General features: G+C 45.4%; 1 protein-coding gene across 3 annotated transcripts in view; it reads left to right on the top strand.

Moving 5' to 3' along the window:
- Positions 1–18,130, top strand: part of LOC148363561 (recombining binding protein suppressor of hairless-like protein) — a 62,607-nt gene that overhangs the window by 20,177 nt on the left and 24,300 nt on the right. For 2 of the 3 annotated variants that reach the window (XM_088337495.1, XM_088337494.1), the window contains exons 4-7: positions 2,399–2,469; positions 2,556–2,668; positions 4,401–4,611; positions 6,965–7,102. In XM_088337495.1, the coding sequence (XP_088193621.1) occupies positions 2,399–2,469; positions 2,556–2,668; positions 4,401–4,611; positions 6,965–7,102 (533 nt within the window). Of the gene's footprint in view, positions 1–24; positions 124–2,398; positions 2,470–2,555; positions 2,669–4,400; positions 4,612–6,964; positions 7,103–18,130 lie in introns of those variants that run through there. The other variant, XM_088337496.1, reaches the window with a different exon arrangement.

Below are 18,130 nucleotides of genomic sequence, written 5' to 3'. Positions count from 1 at the left end.
TGTTACTATCTACGATCAACAATATTTTTTTTGTCAATTGGCCTGTCTTAGCTGACAGTAATTCGCTTCTCGGCCACATCACACGAGTTTACGAACGCGGGAGGAGGTCAATCAAATAACTAGGTAATTATAAAAAAAATTCTTAAACCAACATGAAGTTGATTTGGTTATGCGGAAAATGATAAAACAACACAAGAAGACTGGGTACGATGAAAAATACATGTTTTATTAAACCGAGAACAATCTTTTCGAATCTATGCAATCAGGATTCAGGGCTAAACACTCTACTGAGACAACACTGATTAAGGTAATCAATGATCTTCTACTGGCAATGGACTCCGGCGCTTCATCACTCTTGCTGCTGCTGGACCTTAGTGCTGCCTTTGACACTGTGGACCATAATATCTTACTAGAACGGTTGGAAAAATGGATTGGTCTCTCAGGAACTGTCCTTTTATGGCTCAGATACTACCGTTAAATATGGTGTTAAATATGGTGTTAAATATGGTGAAATGACATCTCAGCCGGGCAGCACGGCGGCGCAGTGGTTAGCGCTTGTGCGGCACAGTTCATGTCATGGGAACCTGTCGTGGGTTCAAATCCAGCTCCAGACTTACTGTGCGGAGTTTGTATGTTCTCCCCATGCTTGCATGGGTTTCCTCGGGGCACTCCGGTTTCCTCCCACGTTCCAAAAACATGCATTTCAGGTGAATTGGCCGGTCCAAATTGTCCCTAGGTGTGAATGAGCGAATGAGTTGTCTGTCCCTGTGTGCCCTGCGATTGGCTGGCAACCAGTTCAGGGTGTCCTCTGCCCACTGCCCGGAGATGGCTGGGATGGGCTCCAGCCCCCCCGCGACCCCAATGAGGATAAGCGGTGTAGCTGATGAGATGAGATGACATCTCAGCCCTTTAGTGTTACCTGTGGTTTTCCGCAGGGTTCAGTACTTGGCCCCCTTCTTTTCAGCATTTACATGCTTCCATTAGGTGATATTATTCGCAAATATAATATCAGTTTTCATTGCTACGCAGATGACACTCAACTATGTCTTCCGATGGAGGAATCTGCCCCACAAAACTGTGGAAATTTGGAGGCCTGCCTCACTGAAATAAAGAATGGATGTCACTCAACTTCTTGGCGCCCTAACTCTCAAAAAAAACGAAATGCTGGTTATTAGTCCATCTAAATGCCGTGACTTGTTCTCAAAAACTGCTCTAAACATTGACAAATGTAACATCACCCAGAGTGACTCAGTCAAAAAATTAGGTGTCATATTTGACCCTGATCTGTCCTTTCAAACACACGTTAAGAATATTACTAGAACAGCTTTTTTCCATCTTCGCAGCATTACTAAAATTCGCCCTATGCTGCCTCAGTTGGATGCGGGGATTATAATTCATACGTTTGTTACCTTCCGTCTCGATTACTGTAATGCACTCCTCTCCGGTCTCCTGTAGTCCAAAATCAAGAGCCTTCAGCTGGTACAAAATTAAGACAAAAAAGTTTGATCACATTACCCCGATTTTTGCTAACCTGCATTGGCTCCCTGCGTGATTTTAAGGTTTTGCGGCAGTACACAAAAAAATGCATGGACTTGCTCCCTCATGTCTTTCAGATATTATTCCCCCCTATGTTCTGGGCCGGAGCCTTCGCTCTGAAAATGCCGGTCTACTAGTGATCCCAAGAGCCAAGAAGTGATCAGCAGGTTCGAGAGAGTTCTCCATTTGGACCCGGTGCTGTGGAATGCTCTCCCCCCCGAGATTCGATCTGCAACCTCAGTGGAAATGTTTAAATCTAAGCTTAAACACACTTCTATTCTATAGCATATGAATGATCTATATTTTATGTTGACAATATGAGTTGACATATGAGACTCTTTGTGATTAAGGGCTATACAAATAAACATGACTTGACTTGACTTGAATTTGTATGGAAAAAATGCCTAAAACCAATTAGAAAACAGTGCTTCATCATTTGAGACATTTATACACACTGTCCCTTTAAGGCAGTGGTTTTTAAATAGTTTTCCTGCCCCCCCCTGTGGGGGTGCGAGGCTCAGTCAATGGGGAAGAAGTTTTTTTTTAATATTTGAACTATCCTGGAATAAAGTACAATTGCACCTTCACGTGAGAGGTTTTTCTCTTCTTAGGGGGCACATGACTGAAAACAACTGAGAAGCACAGCTTTAAGGGAATATATTGATTGAAGTCATTATGGTTTAGCTAGTGATTTAGTTTTCAGAACCCATGAATATATTCTCCTATCTCTGCACATTCATTTCGTAGTATAAATTTGAGAAGTGGGATTGTGGGTTCTTAAGTCAGACCAGTTCAAAACCACTGGTCTACATCTACTCATGTGCTCGTTTCTATAAGTGCATTCATGCTTCTGCAATTTCAGGTTCTTCTGTCCCCCTCCGTGCGTTTACATTGGGGGCAACATCTGGAAGCTCATGCAGGATCTCCTCCAAGGTGAATGTGTAGTCAGTTTGTTTTCTTATCATACTCAGTCATGGCTGTGGTTTGACTTTCTGTCTGGTTTCCTGTGTCATATTCAGTGGACGTGTGTGCTGGCGGCGGGGACGGCGTCCGTGGTTACTTGTGCGTGGATAGTGCCGTGCTGACACGCACTGACGCGCACAAGCTCAACTTTGAAACACTTCCTGACATGGTTGAACACTTCTCGTACATTGTTGTGTGCAATGGCTAGGGGTGGGCGATACTGGGAATTTTGGTATCGATCCAAGTAAATCAAGGGTTGTGTTGATCAATGTAGGGCTGCAACAACAAATCAAAAATTGATTATCAAAAGCGTTGGCAATAAATTTCATCATCAATTGGTTGTGACGCACGATGTATGCGTCACTCAGAACATCAATTCAATGCAAACAAGAATGCATTGAATTTCGTTGTGACCTTGTACTGTAGCTGGGCTGATGAGGGGACAAACACTTCGATACAGGAGAAGGTGACTCGAGATCACACTTTGTTGTGCGACATTCTCTTGATCCAGTATCAATGTTGTTTGGCAGTTGAAACCAATCGCAGAAACACGAGCAGTATTGACAGTTTTATTTGGTGGAGAAAGAGGATCAAAATAAAAGGAGCTCCACACAGAGAGGTAGGAAAAATCATAAAAAGCACAGTATGAATAACTCACGGCTGGAGGAATAATAACAGTCTTTGGAGTTCACGGCACAGGCGACAATGAATAGGGACATTGGCAGGCAGGAATGACTTGAAGCGGAACAATCTTACGTTTTAGATGTCAACTCAGTTAATTTGAGCAGCAGGTGTGGATATTAGGCAGCAAGTGTGGTGATTCTCTAGAGCCCCCTGATGAACGATGAAACGCTGGTTTACGACAGATGAACTTGTAGTAGCCCTTGAAGAGATCCGGGGGGGCTTTCTCCTCGCTGCTGAGACAGAAACCAGAAGTGCCTGAGAGGCTTTCTCTTCTCCTCAGAGATAGGAACCAGAAGCAGCTGAGGTGTTTCTCCTCGCTGCCGAGACAGGAACCCTAGACGGCCGAGGTATTTTCTCCTCGTCGCAGAAACAGGGAACAGAGGCGGCCGAGGGACTTTCTCCTTGCTGCCTGGACCGTGAATAAAAGTGTCACAGGGGCATTCTCCTCGCTGCCGAAACGGGGATGTAGAAGCTTACTCCTGGGTCCTTTGGTGGTCAAGTCATTCTGTTACATTGTTTTGTGTTGATCCAAGTATGGGAAAGCAGGAACGGAGGCAAGGGTGCTCATAATAAGGACGATGGACAAACTAACAACAAGGGAGTACAAAACAAATAACATCATGTCCAAACAAAATCCAACCTAAACATTTCTGAACCAGAAACAAAGACCAAACCTGAAGTGAAAATGCATGGAACAAAGTCATTTGTTTGTACAAATAGTCAAAAACTCAACAAAACAATCCGAATTAGAAACCAAAACCAAACCTAACATGGTGACAGAAAACATGATAAATGTTGGAAATGCAATAACCCTACCCTGTGTGCTGTCCAAACAATCATTATGAAAGGTCAGGATAATTGGGGACAAGTGTGTGGCTACTTGGCTCAGGTCTGTCCTGCTCCACACCCGGCGGGCGCCCTGTGAAGGAAGGTGGCGTGCCAGATCCTAACATGTAGTTTGTTTCTCTACTACAAACCCAACGTTTTTTGAATGCACACAGATTATCGGATGAACCAACCAAGTTTTTATTAAAGAGTAATCAGACTATGAATGAACTAACTCAACGCTCTAAGTCTATTACAGTACTAGCAATAGGAACAAGACCATAATCAGATTACTGCACGCGTTTTCGTGGCTTTATTCTTAACTTAATCGAATTGTTTCCCTTCATGTAAATTTACTGAGTGTTGTTGTGGTTGTATGTGTCATGTGCCAGACGGGAATGTTGGCGTGTGCAAAGTCTTTGTTCATCTCAGACCAGGACAAAAGGAAACACTTCCGCTTGCTACTGAGGCTCTTCCTGGAAGTGGGCGCTGGTAGACAAGAAATGGTCTCCATCAGACAAGAAGTAGGCTCCTTTCACAGCAGCTTCATCAAAGTCATTTCAAAACCATCACAGAAGAGACAAACTATAAAGAATGCTGACTGTAAGAACAAATAACACTCCATTTATTGTCAACTGTTACCTTTTTGTGGATGTTCTAAATCAAATGTTACTCTGAAGTGATGGACCCAGATGGGGGGGGGGTCGGTTGTTGACAGAAACTGCAGTCAGATGTGCTCAAAACAGGAGATTGTATTTAATGCCAAAATAAGTTAACAAGTAGCAAACAAACATGGGTTTTCAAGAACAGGATAATGCCTAAACCAGAAACAAAGTATAAAACTGGAATTGAAAATACAAGGAGCAAAGTAGCAAAGAACCTTCAACTCCCATTGTTGCAGCCTCCTGTTCCTGCCTCACCCACAAGGGTCCATCTTCCTCTAAAAATGTGTCATTGCATTTTCTGTATTTGTGTCTGTCCGCATTTACATGCTTGTTTGTGTGGTGTGTTATCAGACAACTGAGTATTACAGATGTATCCGTGAGTGCATTTGTATACATATATATATATATATATATATATATATATATATATATATATATATATATATATATATATATATATATATATACCACAGCCATATCCCCCTAGTGGGAGGTGGCTAGAGTCATTTCTGACTCTTTTTGGGAGATTGATACAGAGGAAGGGATTCCCATCCTCCTCGCTCAACCCAACTGAGGTGTTGGGAGTCATTAGGTGACCAAACCCCCCAACCCCTAATGCTGAACGCCAAGCAGGGAGGCAATGGGTACCAATGTTTAAGTCTTAGGTATGACTCGGCCGAGGCTTGAACCACAACCTCCCAGTCTCGGGGCGGGCGCCATACCCCAAGGCCACCGAGCTGGAGTGCATTTGTACATAGAAAATTTTGTGGTCAATTTGGTTATTGCAGATTGGTTATTCCAATAGTAAACTTCCGCAAAACATGAAAATCCGCAAAGTAGAGATGCACCTTCATAAAGACCCCTAAAGGTCAAACTTAAATCGAGATGATGTCCTTACCGACTGAGAGTATACGACTGTAACAGAATATCAATGTTATGTTACAGACTATAAGTTGGAACAAACTATTATCTTCACTCCAAATAACTAAATCAAATCAAATATTTATCCTCGATGTGACTTTTACGGGTTAACAACTTCTTGAGGTTGATGATGCTACCTCCTTCCACTTTTATGTCACGGTCGGGTTTGAAATGATCAACACAGGCCTAGAACGCCCTCTTGCTGTTTATTGTGAAAATAATATGTGAAGTGATATACAGTAGCGGTAACATTTGAAAACTCAATAATATAATATCAGGATATAATTTTACTTATAAGTCTCACGAAGTATGAGAACACCCCCGGCCAAACTTTGAAAAAAAAAAGAATTATAGTCCGTAAAATATGGTAAATAGAACACAGAACTGCAGTTAAATAAATGCTCTTTATCGCCATTATACAAAAATAGAACAAAACTGGAAAGCTTGTCCTTTCAGAGTAAGAAAGCGATTTAGAGACCGGCTGGCTTTCTGCATTCTAGTATTGGGTAAACCCTGATTGAGCCAGGTGTCTGTGATGATCAAAATACAACCTTACCGAATGTAGCAGTTTCCCACGAGTTGTAGTTCCAGGTCATTAGTTTATTGGGTAATGCATCTAGTGTTTATGGTATACACAATATACAGGCCCGGCAGGGGTAGCTTGTGACAGTTGTTACATAGCCTAACCTCAGTAGGCCGTAAGCCAACGCTGCCTCAGTCTCTTACTGGACCCGATAACAATCCACGTAGCACCCGCTGACGATCACCATTTCTTTGCGCTCTTCTGACATTCCTCTAAGTCCATTTTAACTGATGAATTTGTTTTTTATGATACGAGTTGCTGAAATAGCTATAGCTGTAGCCATGCTTCGCAGTTTGTTTTGGTGGACACATTGACTCTTGCGCCTGCCCTGCTGTTTGACCGCATACTTTAGTCTATCACAGGCACGCACAAACACAGTCACGCCCACCCAACACACACACATACAACCTTCCCCTGTGATAGCATTTGCTGTATGCTGTCTGCTGCAGAACGCAATGCACGATGCGTTGACATCAATGACATTTCAATACAAAATCCACGAAGCAGTGAATCAGCAATAACCGAAGCACGAAGTAGCGAGGTGTTTCTGTATGACACTAATAACTAGCAAAGGCTGATAAGTAAAAGAAAGCTATGAGAAAAGTAGAAATAAGATGATGAACTGAAGACATAAGAACAACACTTGAACCTCAGTCACGAGAACTTAGCTCCTAGCAAAGCAATGTAAGACTGGGATGTGTAGGTGTATGTGTTAGCTTATTTTCAAGTCATTGTACAAATGCCATGTCAGTGTGCAAAATGTTTTGCGTGTTGATGTGTTTTTCAGTGTGTATTTCAGCGTGTTCGCGTATTGCATTGTTCAACCGCCTCCGTTCTCAGACAGTCAGCACGCGCTACCTTGCCGTGGAAAGCGGAGCCTTCGTAGCGAGCGCCAGACAATGGACTGCATTCACAATCACGCTTGGTGAGTTAGCCACCAACTGCTGTCCCCGCTCCAAAGTTTCGCCGATTTTAAACTAGACAGCGAGTAGACGACATCCTGAATAACAATACAGCTGTTTATTCGGGCAATGGCCTCGAACACTACCCTTATAAGTTGGTCGGAAAAATAAAATAAAGTACAAGTGCCTTGAGTTTGCTGATGATACACAAACATTCTGAGCTAGGCTAACACATGCCAATAACATTCACACGAAAGTAAGTCATAGTGAAAAAAAAATTACTACTAAAAAAATATCTCCGAAAGTCATGAAAAAGCATTCCATACTTAAGGACAATAATTGCCTAATGGAACAACGAATGAGGATTTTCACAAGCGGGTGCAGTGTTGCATTACAGGGCGGCAATAGCTCAGGAGGTAGAGAGCTCGTCTTGGGATCAAGGGATCCCAGTTCGAATCCCGGCTGGTCCGTGTTACATGTCGAAGTGTCCTTGGGTAAGACACTGAACCCCTGATACCCCCAATAAGCAGGTTAGCGCCTTACATGGCTGCAAGGCCGCTATTGGGAAATGTGGAGCACATTGTAAAGCGCTTTGGGAAGTCATTGACTTGAAAAGCGCTATATAAATGCAGATCATTTAATTTCATTTCATTTACCATGTTTCTGCCTGCTTAGCTTGCCCTTTAAACAATTTACTAGGTTGAACAGTTGAGGGTGCTCAACATCACTCTATATTTTTATCAAAAGGCAGAATCATTTATAATGGTAATATTGCTATACTCATTGTTAAATCTGCCAGTTTATTGTTGTCATTAGCAGTATTAGGAGTAACAAGTTTCAAATGAACGCATTCATGTAACACAATTATTTTTTCCGTACCAAGTACTGTACTGTAATGCTTTATCAAGAAAATATTGTAACCCGTCGGTCGTTATAAATGGGTGGGCCACTCCACATTTACTCAATTACTTTTCTCTGTAACGAGTAGGGTTACACATTCTTGATAACTTGCCAATCGTTATAAATTCCTGGGTTACTCCGTCAACTTAATTTTGCTTAACTAATCAGAAAACTATGTTTTCTATTGACACTATTAACGCAGAGGAGCAGCCTCTGGTCCTCTGTTTTAAAAAGTTTAAAAAAGTTTTAAAAAGCACTCCTTGTTCGTGTAGTGGACAGCATGTGCATTTGTCAATTGGAAGACTGGGATCCTGTTCCCTAACGGGTCGAGACTGATTTCTGGTTAATTAATTAGAAAACTACTTTTCTATATACATTCAGTAAATGCAGAGGAGAGGCCTCCGGTTGCCTGCAGGGGGTAGCAATTACAAATACTCATTGTCAGTATAGTGGACAGTATCTCTGCTTGTTGCGCAGTTGGCAGGATTTAATTTGAATGACGGGAGCGGCTGATTTTTGGTAAATTAATCGGAAAATTCTTTTGTCTACGTACTTAACAATAACGCAGAGGAGAGTCATTCTGTTACCAGCAGGGGAGTAATGTTACAATTGCTCGTTAAGTATAGTATAATGAATAGTATCTCTGCCTATCACATGGAACACTGGGGTTTTGATTCCCTGACGAAGAGAAACAGAATTTTGGCTACTATGTTTTCCCCATACAAAAGTCTCAGTCTATCATGTATCTTTGCTGCTGTCTGGGAGACGCTGGTGTCACGCGGAAAACTGGGGCTTGATTCTCTGACGGGGAAATACAGACTTTTTGTCATCCATCCATCCACCCATCTATTATCTTTCTCTTTCCGGGGTCGGATCGCAGGGTCAGCAGCCTCAACAGGGATGCACAGACCTCCCTATCTCCAGCCACTTCTTCCAGCTCATCCAAATGGATTCCGAGGCATTCCCAGGCCAGTCTGGATCATAGTCTCTCCAGCGTGTCCTAAGTCGTCCCCGGGCCCTCATGCCGGTGGGACATGCCAGGAACACCCTAGAGAGACGTCCAGGAGGCATCCTTATCAGATGCCCGAGCCACTTCAACTGGCTCTTCTCCATGCGGAGGAGCAGTGGCTCTACATAGAGTCCTTCCTGGATGACTGAGCTTCTCACCTTAACACTAAGGGAGAGCCTGACCACCCAGTGGAGGAAACTAATTTCAGCCACTTGTATCCCGGATTGTGTTCTTTCGGTCATGACCCACAGTTCATGACCATAAGTGAGTGTAGGAATGTAGATCGACCGGTAAATCGAGAGCTTTGCCTTTCGGCTCAGCTCCCTTTTCACTACGACGGGTCGGCACAGGGTCCGCATGAGGGTGGACGTTGCAACAACTTGTCTGTCGATCCCCCGTTCCATCCTACCCTGACCCGTGAAAAAGACCCCGAGATACCTAACTTGGAGCACGATGTCATCCCCAACCCTGAAGGAGCTTGCCACCCTTTTCCGGCTGAGTACCATGGTCTTGGACTTGGAGGTGCTGATCTTCATTCCGGCCGCTTCACACTCACAGTTAGAGCTGAAGATCATGGCCTGAGGAAGAAAACAGCACCACATAATCTGCAAAAAGCAGAGATGCAATGCTGAGGCCCCCAAACCGGACCCCTTCCCCACCAAGGCCGCGCCTAGAAATTCTGTCCATAAAAGTTATGAACAGAATTGGTGACAAAGGGCAGCATTGGCGGAGTGCAACTCTCACCGGAAACAAATCTGACCCACTGCTGGCAATGTGGACTCTGGCACCAGGCATACAGGGACAGCACAGCCCGGATAAGACTATGCAGTACTCCATACTCCCGAAGCACCCCCCACAGGGCTTCCCGAGGATCACGGTCGAATGCCTTCTCCAAGTCCACAAAACACATGTAGACAGGATGGGCAAACTCCCATGCACCCTCAAGGACCCTGCAGAGTGTGTATAGCTGGTCCACTTTCCCACGGCCGGGATGAAGACCACACTGCTCCTCTTGAATCTGAGATTCGATTTCCTGACGGACCCTCCTCTCCAGTGCCACCGAATAAACCTTACCGGGGAGGCTGAGAAGTGTGATTCCACTGTATTTGGAAAACACTCTTCGGCCCACCTTCTTGAAAGGGGGAACCACCACCCCAATCTGCAAATCGAAGCCATTCGGAAGTCGCCTTTCATGGCCTTGCCAAACTCCTCCCATGTCGAGCACCACTAATTTTTGTTTAGCAGTCCTGCCATTCTCTACGTAAATCTTTACAGACCCCCTCACACATCTACTTCTTTCATCAATTAATTCGCTGAGTTCTTGACAATTTTATACTCTTCCTATGATCGAATTTTAAATACTGGTTATTTTAATGTACATGTACACAACATCTCAGAGACACTTTCCAGAGATTTATTTGACCTAGGTTTTAAACAGCATGCCACACAGCCAACTCAGAACAGAGGACACACTCTTGATCTCGTGGTTAGGTATGGCTTGAGCGCGAGTGTGTCCTCTGTTGTTGGCTGTGTCCGATCATTACTGTGTCTTTTTTAACATCAGATCACCAGGTGGCCTCAGTAAGAACGGTGAGGAAACGATTCCTAACTGAAGTTGCTGCAAATTTTATCGGGTTTTTAAAGGGCACTCCCGCCCACATCTTACCTGCACGCTGTGATTTTGATCATTTTAATAAAAATCTAAAATCAGGGCTTGATCACGTAGCTCCACTGGTTATTAAAACATCAACTAGGAAATCCAAACCTCCATGGGGAAGCAATACGATCAAAACCCAAAAGAAAATGCAGGATTGCTGAAAGAGGGTGGAGAAAAATATTATGATCCAGTGCACAGAGAAATATTCTCTCAACAAATCAAAACCTACAATAAAACACATAAACAGGCTAGAATAACGTACTTCTAAAATCTTATCTTGGAAAATAAAAATAATGCCTAATTTATTTTCTCCTACTTCGAACTTTTAACGAAAGCTGATTTTAAAAAGTTCCCATGGAAGCTGACAAATGCTCTTTGTGAGGACTTTCCAGAATATTTCAGAATTGAAATTACTAAAATCAGGTCCAGCCTTCAAGCCCATCAGACTCTAAGGTCTACAATAGCTGGACAATTAATTTTACCTGAGGAAATACTGGAAAGTTTTGCCTTGGTAGATGTAAGGACTCTTTGTTCGAGTTTTCTCCCAAGTCAACCCCACAACCTTCCTTTTAGATCCAATTGCCACATCTCTTTTAATGACATTCTATGGATTCTTCGAGGAACACATTTTAAACATAGTCAACTTTTCTCTCCAGACGGCTGTTTTCCCTGAAGCCTTTAAAATGGCGGTAGTGAGGCCCCATCTAAGGAAGAGCAATTTAGACTCAAGCCTTTTTGATAATTACTGTCCAGTGACCAATCTACCGTTCTTAAGCAAAGTTTTTAGAAAATTGTTTTTCATTCAGCTGAATTCTTTTTTAGAAGAAAACAGCATTTTAGAGAAATTTCAGTCTGGTTTTAGGAGCAACCACATTACAGAGACTGCTCTTTTGAAAAATAAAAATAAAAATAATAATAATAATTATATCAGGTATGATATGGATTTAAATAAACACACAGTTCTGGTGCTATTGGATCTTAGTGAAACAGATGAAAACCAGATTTTTTTTAACAGATTTAGAAACCTGGTGGGCATAACTGGTACTTTTTTAAACTGGTTTGGATCGTATCACAAACATCCTACATTGTCGGTATCACACAGACCGACATTTCTTTGTAGGATGGATGCATGCGCCTCCAGAACCCAAGAACTTACGAGTGGGGTTCCACAAGGCACAATACTTTTTAATCTGTATGTGCTTATGGGTTATGAAATGAAATGAAATGATCTGCATTTATATAGCGCTTTTTAAGTCAAGACTTCCCAAAGCAGTGTGCTTCACATTTCCCAATAGCAGCCGTGCAGCCATGTAAGGCACTAACCTGCTTATTGGGGCATTAGGGGTTCAGTGTCTTACCCAAGGACACTTCGACATGTAACACAGAAGAGCCGGGATTCGAACTGCAATCTCTTGATCCCAAGACGAGCGCTCTACTTCCTGAGCCACTGCCGCCCTCATGATTATGATTAATAATAAGGTTAAGGTTAGGGTTAGGACTTCAGTTGGGGTTAGGATTAGGGTGTTATTGTTAGGGTAGAGTTAAGGTTAAGCTAAGCTTAAGGTTAAGGTTAAGGTTAAGGTGTGGGTTGTTAAGGTTAAGGTTAAGGTTACAGTTATGGTTACGGCTAAGGCTAAGGCTAAGGCTAAGGCTAAAGCTAAAGCTAAGACTAAGGTTAAGGTTAAGGTGTGGGTTGTTAAGGTTAAGGTTAAGGTGCGGGTCGTTAAGGTTAAGGTTTGGGTGGGGTAAGGGTTAGGGAAGAGTAGGGTTAGAGTTACGTATACGTTAGGCGTAAGGGTTTGGTTACCAGTACATGGAACTATTTGCAAGTAGTCCTCATTTTTGTGTTAGGCAGTTTCTCCTCCAGTCATATGGTTGACAGGGGGTTTGGTTCCCCGACAGGCTATACCCGGTTTTAGTTAACTAATCGAAAACCTATTTTGTCTTAACGCAGAGGACGGGCCTTAAGTCCCCAACAAAAGGACAATTTTATGAATACACCTCGATACTATAGTGGGTGTATCTCTGCCTGTCACGTGGATGACTTAGGTTCATTAACCTTATGGGAAGGTGGTGCAGTTTGGTTAATTCATCCAAAAATACGTTTTAGGGTTCGGGTCAGGGTTAGGGGTTTAGGTCAGGGGTTGAAGTTTGGGGTAAGTGTAAGTGGTTAGGGGTTACACATAACTCCTCCTTGATCTGCTACCTTATTGTGGTGGAGGAGTTTGTGTGTCCCAATGATCCGGAGCTATGTTGTCGGGAGCTTTAAGCCCCTGGTAGGGTCACCCATGGCAAACAGGTTCTAGGTGAGTGGCCAGACAAAATGCAGATCAGATGACCCCTTATGATGAGCAAAAACAATGGTCTTCAATTTCCCTTGCCCGGACGCGGGTTACCGCCCCGGTAACCCGCGTCCGGAGCCAGGCCTGGAGGTGGAGTCCGCTGGCGAGTGCCTAGTGGCCGGACCCTTACCCACGGGGGCCGGCCGGGCACAGCCTGAAGGGACGACGTGGGACCCTCTTCCCATGGGCTCACCACCTGTAGGAGGGGCCAAAGGGGTCGGGTGCGCAGAGAGCTGGGTAGCGGCCAAGGGAGGGGTTCTTGGCGCGACGATCCCCGGCTACAAAAACTGGCTTTTGGGACATGGAACGTTACCTTTCTGGCAGGGAAGGAGCCCGAGTTGGTGCGTGAGGTTGAGAAATTCCGACTAGATATAGTCGGACTCACCTCCACGCACGGCTTGGGCTCTGGTACCAGTCCTCTCGAGAGGGGTTGGACTCTCTTCCACTCTGGAGTTGCCCGTGGTGAGAGGCGCAGAGCCGGTGTGGGCATTAGTTGCTCCACGGCTCGGCGCCTGTACATTGGGGTTCACCCCAGTAGACGAGAGGGTAGCCTCCCTCAGTCTTTGGGTGGGGGGACGAGTCCTGACTGTTGTTTGTGCTTATGCACCAAATAGCAGTTCGGAGTACCCACCCTTCTTGGAGTTCTTAGAGGGTGTGCTTGAGAGCGCGCCCCCTGGGGACTCCCTCGTACTGCTGGGAGACTTCAACGCTCACGTGGGCAATGACAGTGAGACCTGAAGGGGCGTGATTGGGAAGAACGGCACCCCTGACCTGAACCCGAGTGGTGTTTCGTTATTGGACTTCTGTGCCCGTCATGGTTTGTCCATAATGAACACTATGTTCAGACATAAGGGTGTCCATATGTGCACTTGGCACCAGCACACCCTAGGCCGCACTTCGATGATCGACTTTGTCGTCATTTTGTCGAACCTGCGGCCACATGTTCTGGACACTCGGGTGAAGAGAGGGGCGGAGCTGTCAACTGATCACCTCCTGGTGGTGAGATGGCTTCGATGGTGGGGGAAGATTCCGGCCCGACCCGGGAGACCCAAGCGTGTTGTGCGGGTCTGTTGGGAACGGCTGGCAGGATCTCCTGTCAGAAGAAGTTTCAATTCACACCTCCGGCAGAACTTTGCCCATGTCCCGAGGGAGGGGGGGGACATTGAGTCCGAGTGGACCATGTTCCGCGCCTCCATTGTCGAAGCGGCTGATCGGACCTGTGGCTGTAAGGTAGTCGGTGCCTGCCGCGACGGCAACCCTCAGACCCGTTGGTGGTCACCGGCGGTGAGGGATGCCGTCAAGCTGAAGAAGGAGTCTTATCGGGCCTTCCTGGCCTGTGGGACTCTGGAAGCAGCTGGCAGTTATCAGCCGGCCAAGCAGAATGCGGCTTCGGCGGTTGCCGAGGCAAAAACTCGGGCATGGGAGGAGTTTGGCGAGGCCATGGTAGCCGTCTTCCAAACGGCTTAGAGGAAATTCTGGTCCACCATCCAGCGTCTTAGGGGTGGGAAGCGGTGTGCCATCGACACTGTGCATAGTGCCGATGGGGCGCTGCAGACCTCGACCCGGGACGTTGTGAATTGGTGGGCAGAGTACTTCGAAGACCTCCTCAATCCGACCGACACATCTTCCTCTGGGGAAGCAGAGCCTGGGGACTCTGGGTTGGGCTCTCGTATCTCTGGGGTTGAAGTCACTGAGGTGGTCAAAAAACTCCTCGGTGGCAGGTCCCCGGGGGTCGATGAGATCCGCCCAGAATTCATTAAGGCTCTGGATGTAGTGGGCGTGTCATGGTTGACTAGCCTCTGCAACATCGCGTGGACATCGGGGACAGTGCCTCTGGACTAGCAGACTGGGGTGGTGGTTCCCGTCTTTAAGAAGGGGGACCGGAGAGTGTGTTCCGACTACAGGGGAATCACACTTCTCAGCCTCCCTGGTAAGGCCTATTCTGGTACTGGAGAGGAGGGTCCGCCAGGAAGTCGAATCTCGGATTCAGGAAGAACAGTGTGGTTTTCGCCCTGGCCGTGGAACTCTGTACCAGCTCTATACACTCTGCAGGGTCTTTGAGGGTGCATAGGAGTTCCTGTCCGGTCTACATGTGTTTTGTGGACTTGGAGAAGGCATTTGACCGTGTTCCTTGGGAGGCCCTGTGGGGGGTGCTTAGGGAGTATGGGGTACCGCACAGTCTTATCCGTATGCCCGGTGCCAGAGTCTGGTCCGCATTGCCGGCAGTAAGTCGGATTCGTTCCCGGTGAGGGTTGGGCTCTGCCAGGGTTGCGCTTTGTCACCAATTCTGTTCATAACTTTTATGGACAGAATTTCTAGGCGCAGCCTTGGTGGGGATGGAGTCCGGTTTGGGGGCCTCAGCATTGCGTCACTGCTTTTTGCAGTTGGCTTCCTCAGGCCGTGATCTTTAGCGCTCGCTGGAGCGATTCGCAGCCGAGTGTGAAGTGGACGGGATGAGGATCATCACCTCCAAGTCCGAGGCCATGATACTCAGTTGGAAGAGGGTGATATGCTCCCTCCGGGTCGGCGAGGAGGTCTTGCCCCATTTGGAGGAGTTCAAATATCTTGGGGTCTTGTTCACGAGTGAGGGAAGGGTGGAACGGGAGATCGACAGACGGGTCGGTGCAGCGTCTGCCGTCATTCGGAACCTGTACCGGTCCGTCGTGGTGAAGAGGGAGCTATGCCGAAAGGCAAAGCTCTCGATCTACCGGTCGATCTACGTTACTACCCTCACCTATGATCATGAACTTTAGGTCATGACCGAAAGAACACGATCCCGGATACAAGTGGCCGAAATGAGTTTCCTCCGCAGGGTGGCTGGGTTCTCCCTTAGAGATAAGGTGAGAAGCTCAGTCATCCGGGAGAGCCACTGCTCCTCCGCTTGAGAAGAGCCAGATGAGGTGGCTCGGGGATCTGAAAAGGATGCTTCCTGGACGCCTCCCTCGGGAGGTGTTCCGGGCATGTCCCACCGGCAGGAGGCCCCGGGGGCGACCCAGGACACGTTGGAGAGACTATGTCTCTCGGCTGGCTTGGGAATGCCTCGGGGTCCCGTCGGATGAGCTGGAGGAGGTGGCTGGGGATAAGGACTGCTGGGCTTCCCTCTTAAGGCTGCTGCCCCCGCAACCCAACCTCGGATAAGCGGAAGACAATGGATGGATGTATGGATGGATGGGTTAGGGGTTACGGTCAGGTTAATCTTGGGGTTAGGGTAAAGTGGGTTAGGATAAGGGTTAGGGTTGCCGTTAAGGTTAGGGTAAGATTAGGGTTAGGTTTATGATACAGGTCAGAATTTGGATTAGGGCTGGGGTATGGTAGGGTTAGGGCTAGGTTTAAGTTAGGCGTTTGGTTACCAGCAGGTGAAACTATTTGCAAGTGTTCCTTGTTTGCATGTTGGGCACTCTCTCTGTCTGTCATGTGAGTGACTGGGGCTTCATTCCTCAACAGGTCTTGCCTGTGTTTTGTTCAACAAATCGAAAACTTTTGTCTTGTAACACAGAGGGGTGACTTTAGTTCCCAACAGAAGGAACTTCTTATAAGTACTCTTTGTTTTTAATATCAGGGTTCAATTTCCTGATGAGGAGCCACTTAAATGTTATTAACTAATCAAAAACTACTTTTCAGGCAAGGGTTATGGTCAGTGTTAGGGGTTAAAGCTAGGATCAGTTTCAGGAGGTTAGGGTTAGGGAGTTAGGGATAGAAGTGATTGGTTAGGGCTAGGCATTAGGCATTTGGCTTGGGATAAGGGGTTAATGCTAGTGTTACGGTTAGGGAATTAGCGTTTAAACTACTCTTTTTTTGTTTTAGATATAGGGGTTTAAAGTACTGTTAGGTGCTCCTTGTCAATATACTGGACAGTATCTCCGCCCCTCCGGCGCAAGATCAGGGCTCGAGTCCCCAATGGGGAGTAATTAATTCCCAGTTTTCTAATAAAAACACAATTTTTTAGGGTTAGGGGTTAGTGCTAGTGTAAGGGTTAGGGAAGAGTCCGGTTAGGTTAGGAAGCAATCTTTCTTTCCCAAGGTCCCCTAAATCTGAGGCCCTTGGGAAAGTAAGTTTTTGCACTGGCCATTCAGGAAACTGGAGCTTTTCTTGTTTTACCTGTGTTTGTTTAGTCCATCTGGAAAGAGAGTGTTGAGTTTTATTATCCAGTGTTTTTCTGCCTTGTGTCTTTCTTCTTGCGTCCAATTGCTGTTTGTTTGTAGGCCCCATATTTCTAGTGCCTGTAGCCCATGTTGTATGAAGTGGGCTACTAAGTGTGTGTTAGTTTCCCTGCTGTTTCTGATGTTGTAAATGTGTTGTGCTAATCTACATCTGATTGAATTTCCTGTCTCTCCTATATATTTAATGTCACAGTGTTTACACTTTATGACATATATACTGTTTTCCGTATTAGGTGTGAGTGTTTGTTTAATTAGGTAGTTTGTGTTGGTGACGGTGTTCCTAACTGTGGTGGCTTGTTTGTAGAATGTGGGGCCCTGTGTTCGTGTTATGTTGATTTCCGGTAATTTACTTTTTACTAAGTAATCTTTGAGGTTTTTGTTTCTTTTAAAGGCTGAGATGATTTTGTAATCTTGGATTATGTCTGTGTTCTGTAGTGTCTGGTTTATATTTTGTTTAATTTTTCCATTAGCAGTTTGGCTAAATGCTGAGTAGGTGCTTATTAGGGGATGGTTTTCTGTGTGTCCAGTTGCCCTGTGGTTAGGGTTGGGTTAGGGTGAAGGTGAGGGTTAGGTTTAGGGTTAGAGTTATGATTAAGAGTTAGGGTCAAGGGTTAAGAGTTAGCAGTAAGGGGCAGGGATAAAGTTAGGTCAATGTTAGGGGTTAGGATTAGAATAGAATAGAATAGAATAGAATAGAATAGAATAGAATAGAATATACCTTTATTGTCATTGTTACAAAATGGGTTAACATATTGTGACAACGAAATTGGGCATGACACTCCAGTTTTACACATTAACAGTGAGGTATGAGCCAAGAAGATAAAGGAACAGAGAAGATAAGATTATAAAACAAGGGGGATATGGCTGTAGTTATAAATTTACATGGTATTTACACAAGAAATGTCGGCATGTGGGATGTTACATACAGTTGTTATCGTGATACCGTTGGTATCGTAAAGGGTGTGCAATATTGCATTTGGTGC

Source organism: Urocampus carinirostris, chromosome 6 (assembly GCF_059441175.1).
Source record: "Urocampus carinirostris isolate Australia breed hairy pipefish chromosome 6, RoL_Ucar_1.0, whole genome shotgun sequence".
Classification (NCBI taxonomy): domain Eukaryota; kingdom Metazoa; phylum Chordata; class Actinopteri; order Syngnathiformes; family Syngnathidae; genus Urocampus; species Urocampus carinirostris.
The sequence above is the reverse complement of the archived record's forward strand: the minus strand, read 5'-3'. Positions and strand labels throughout refer to the sequence as shown.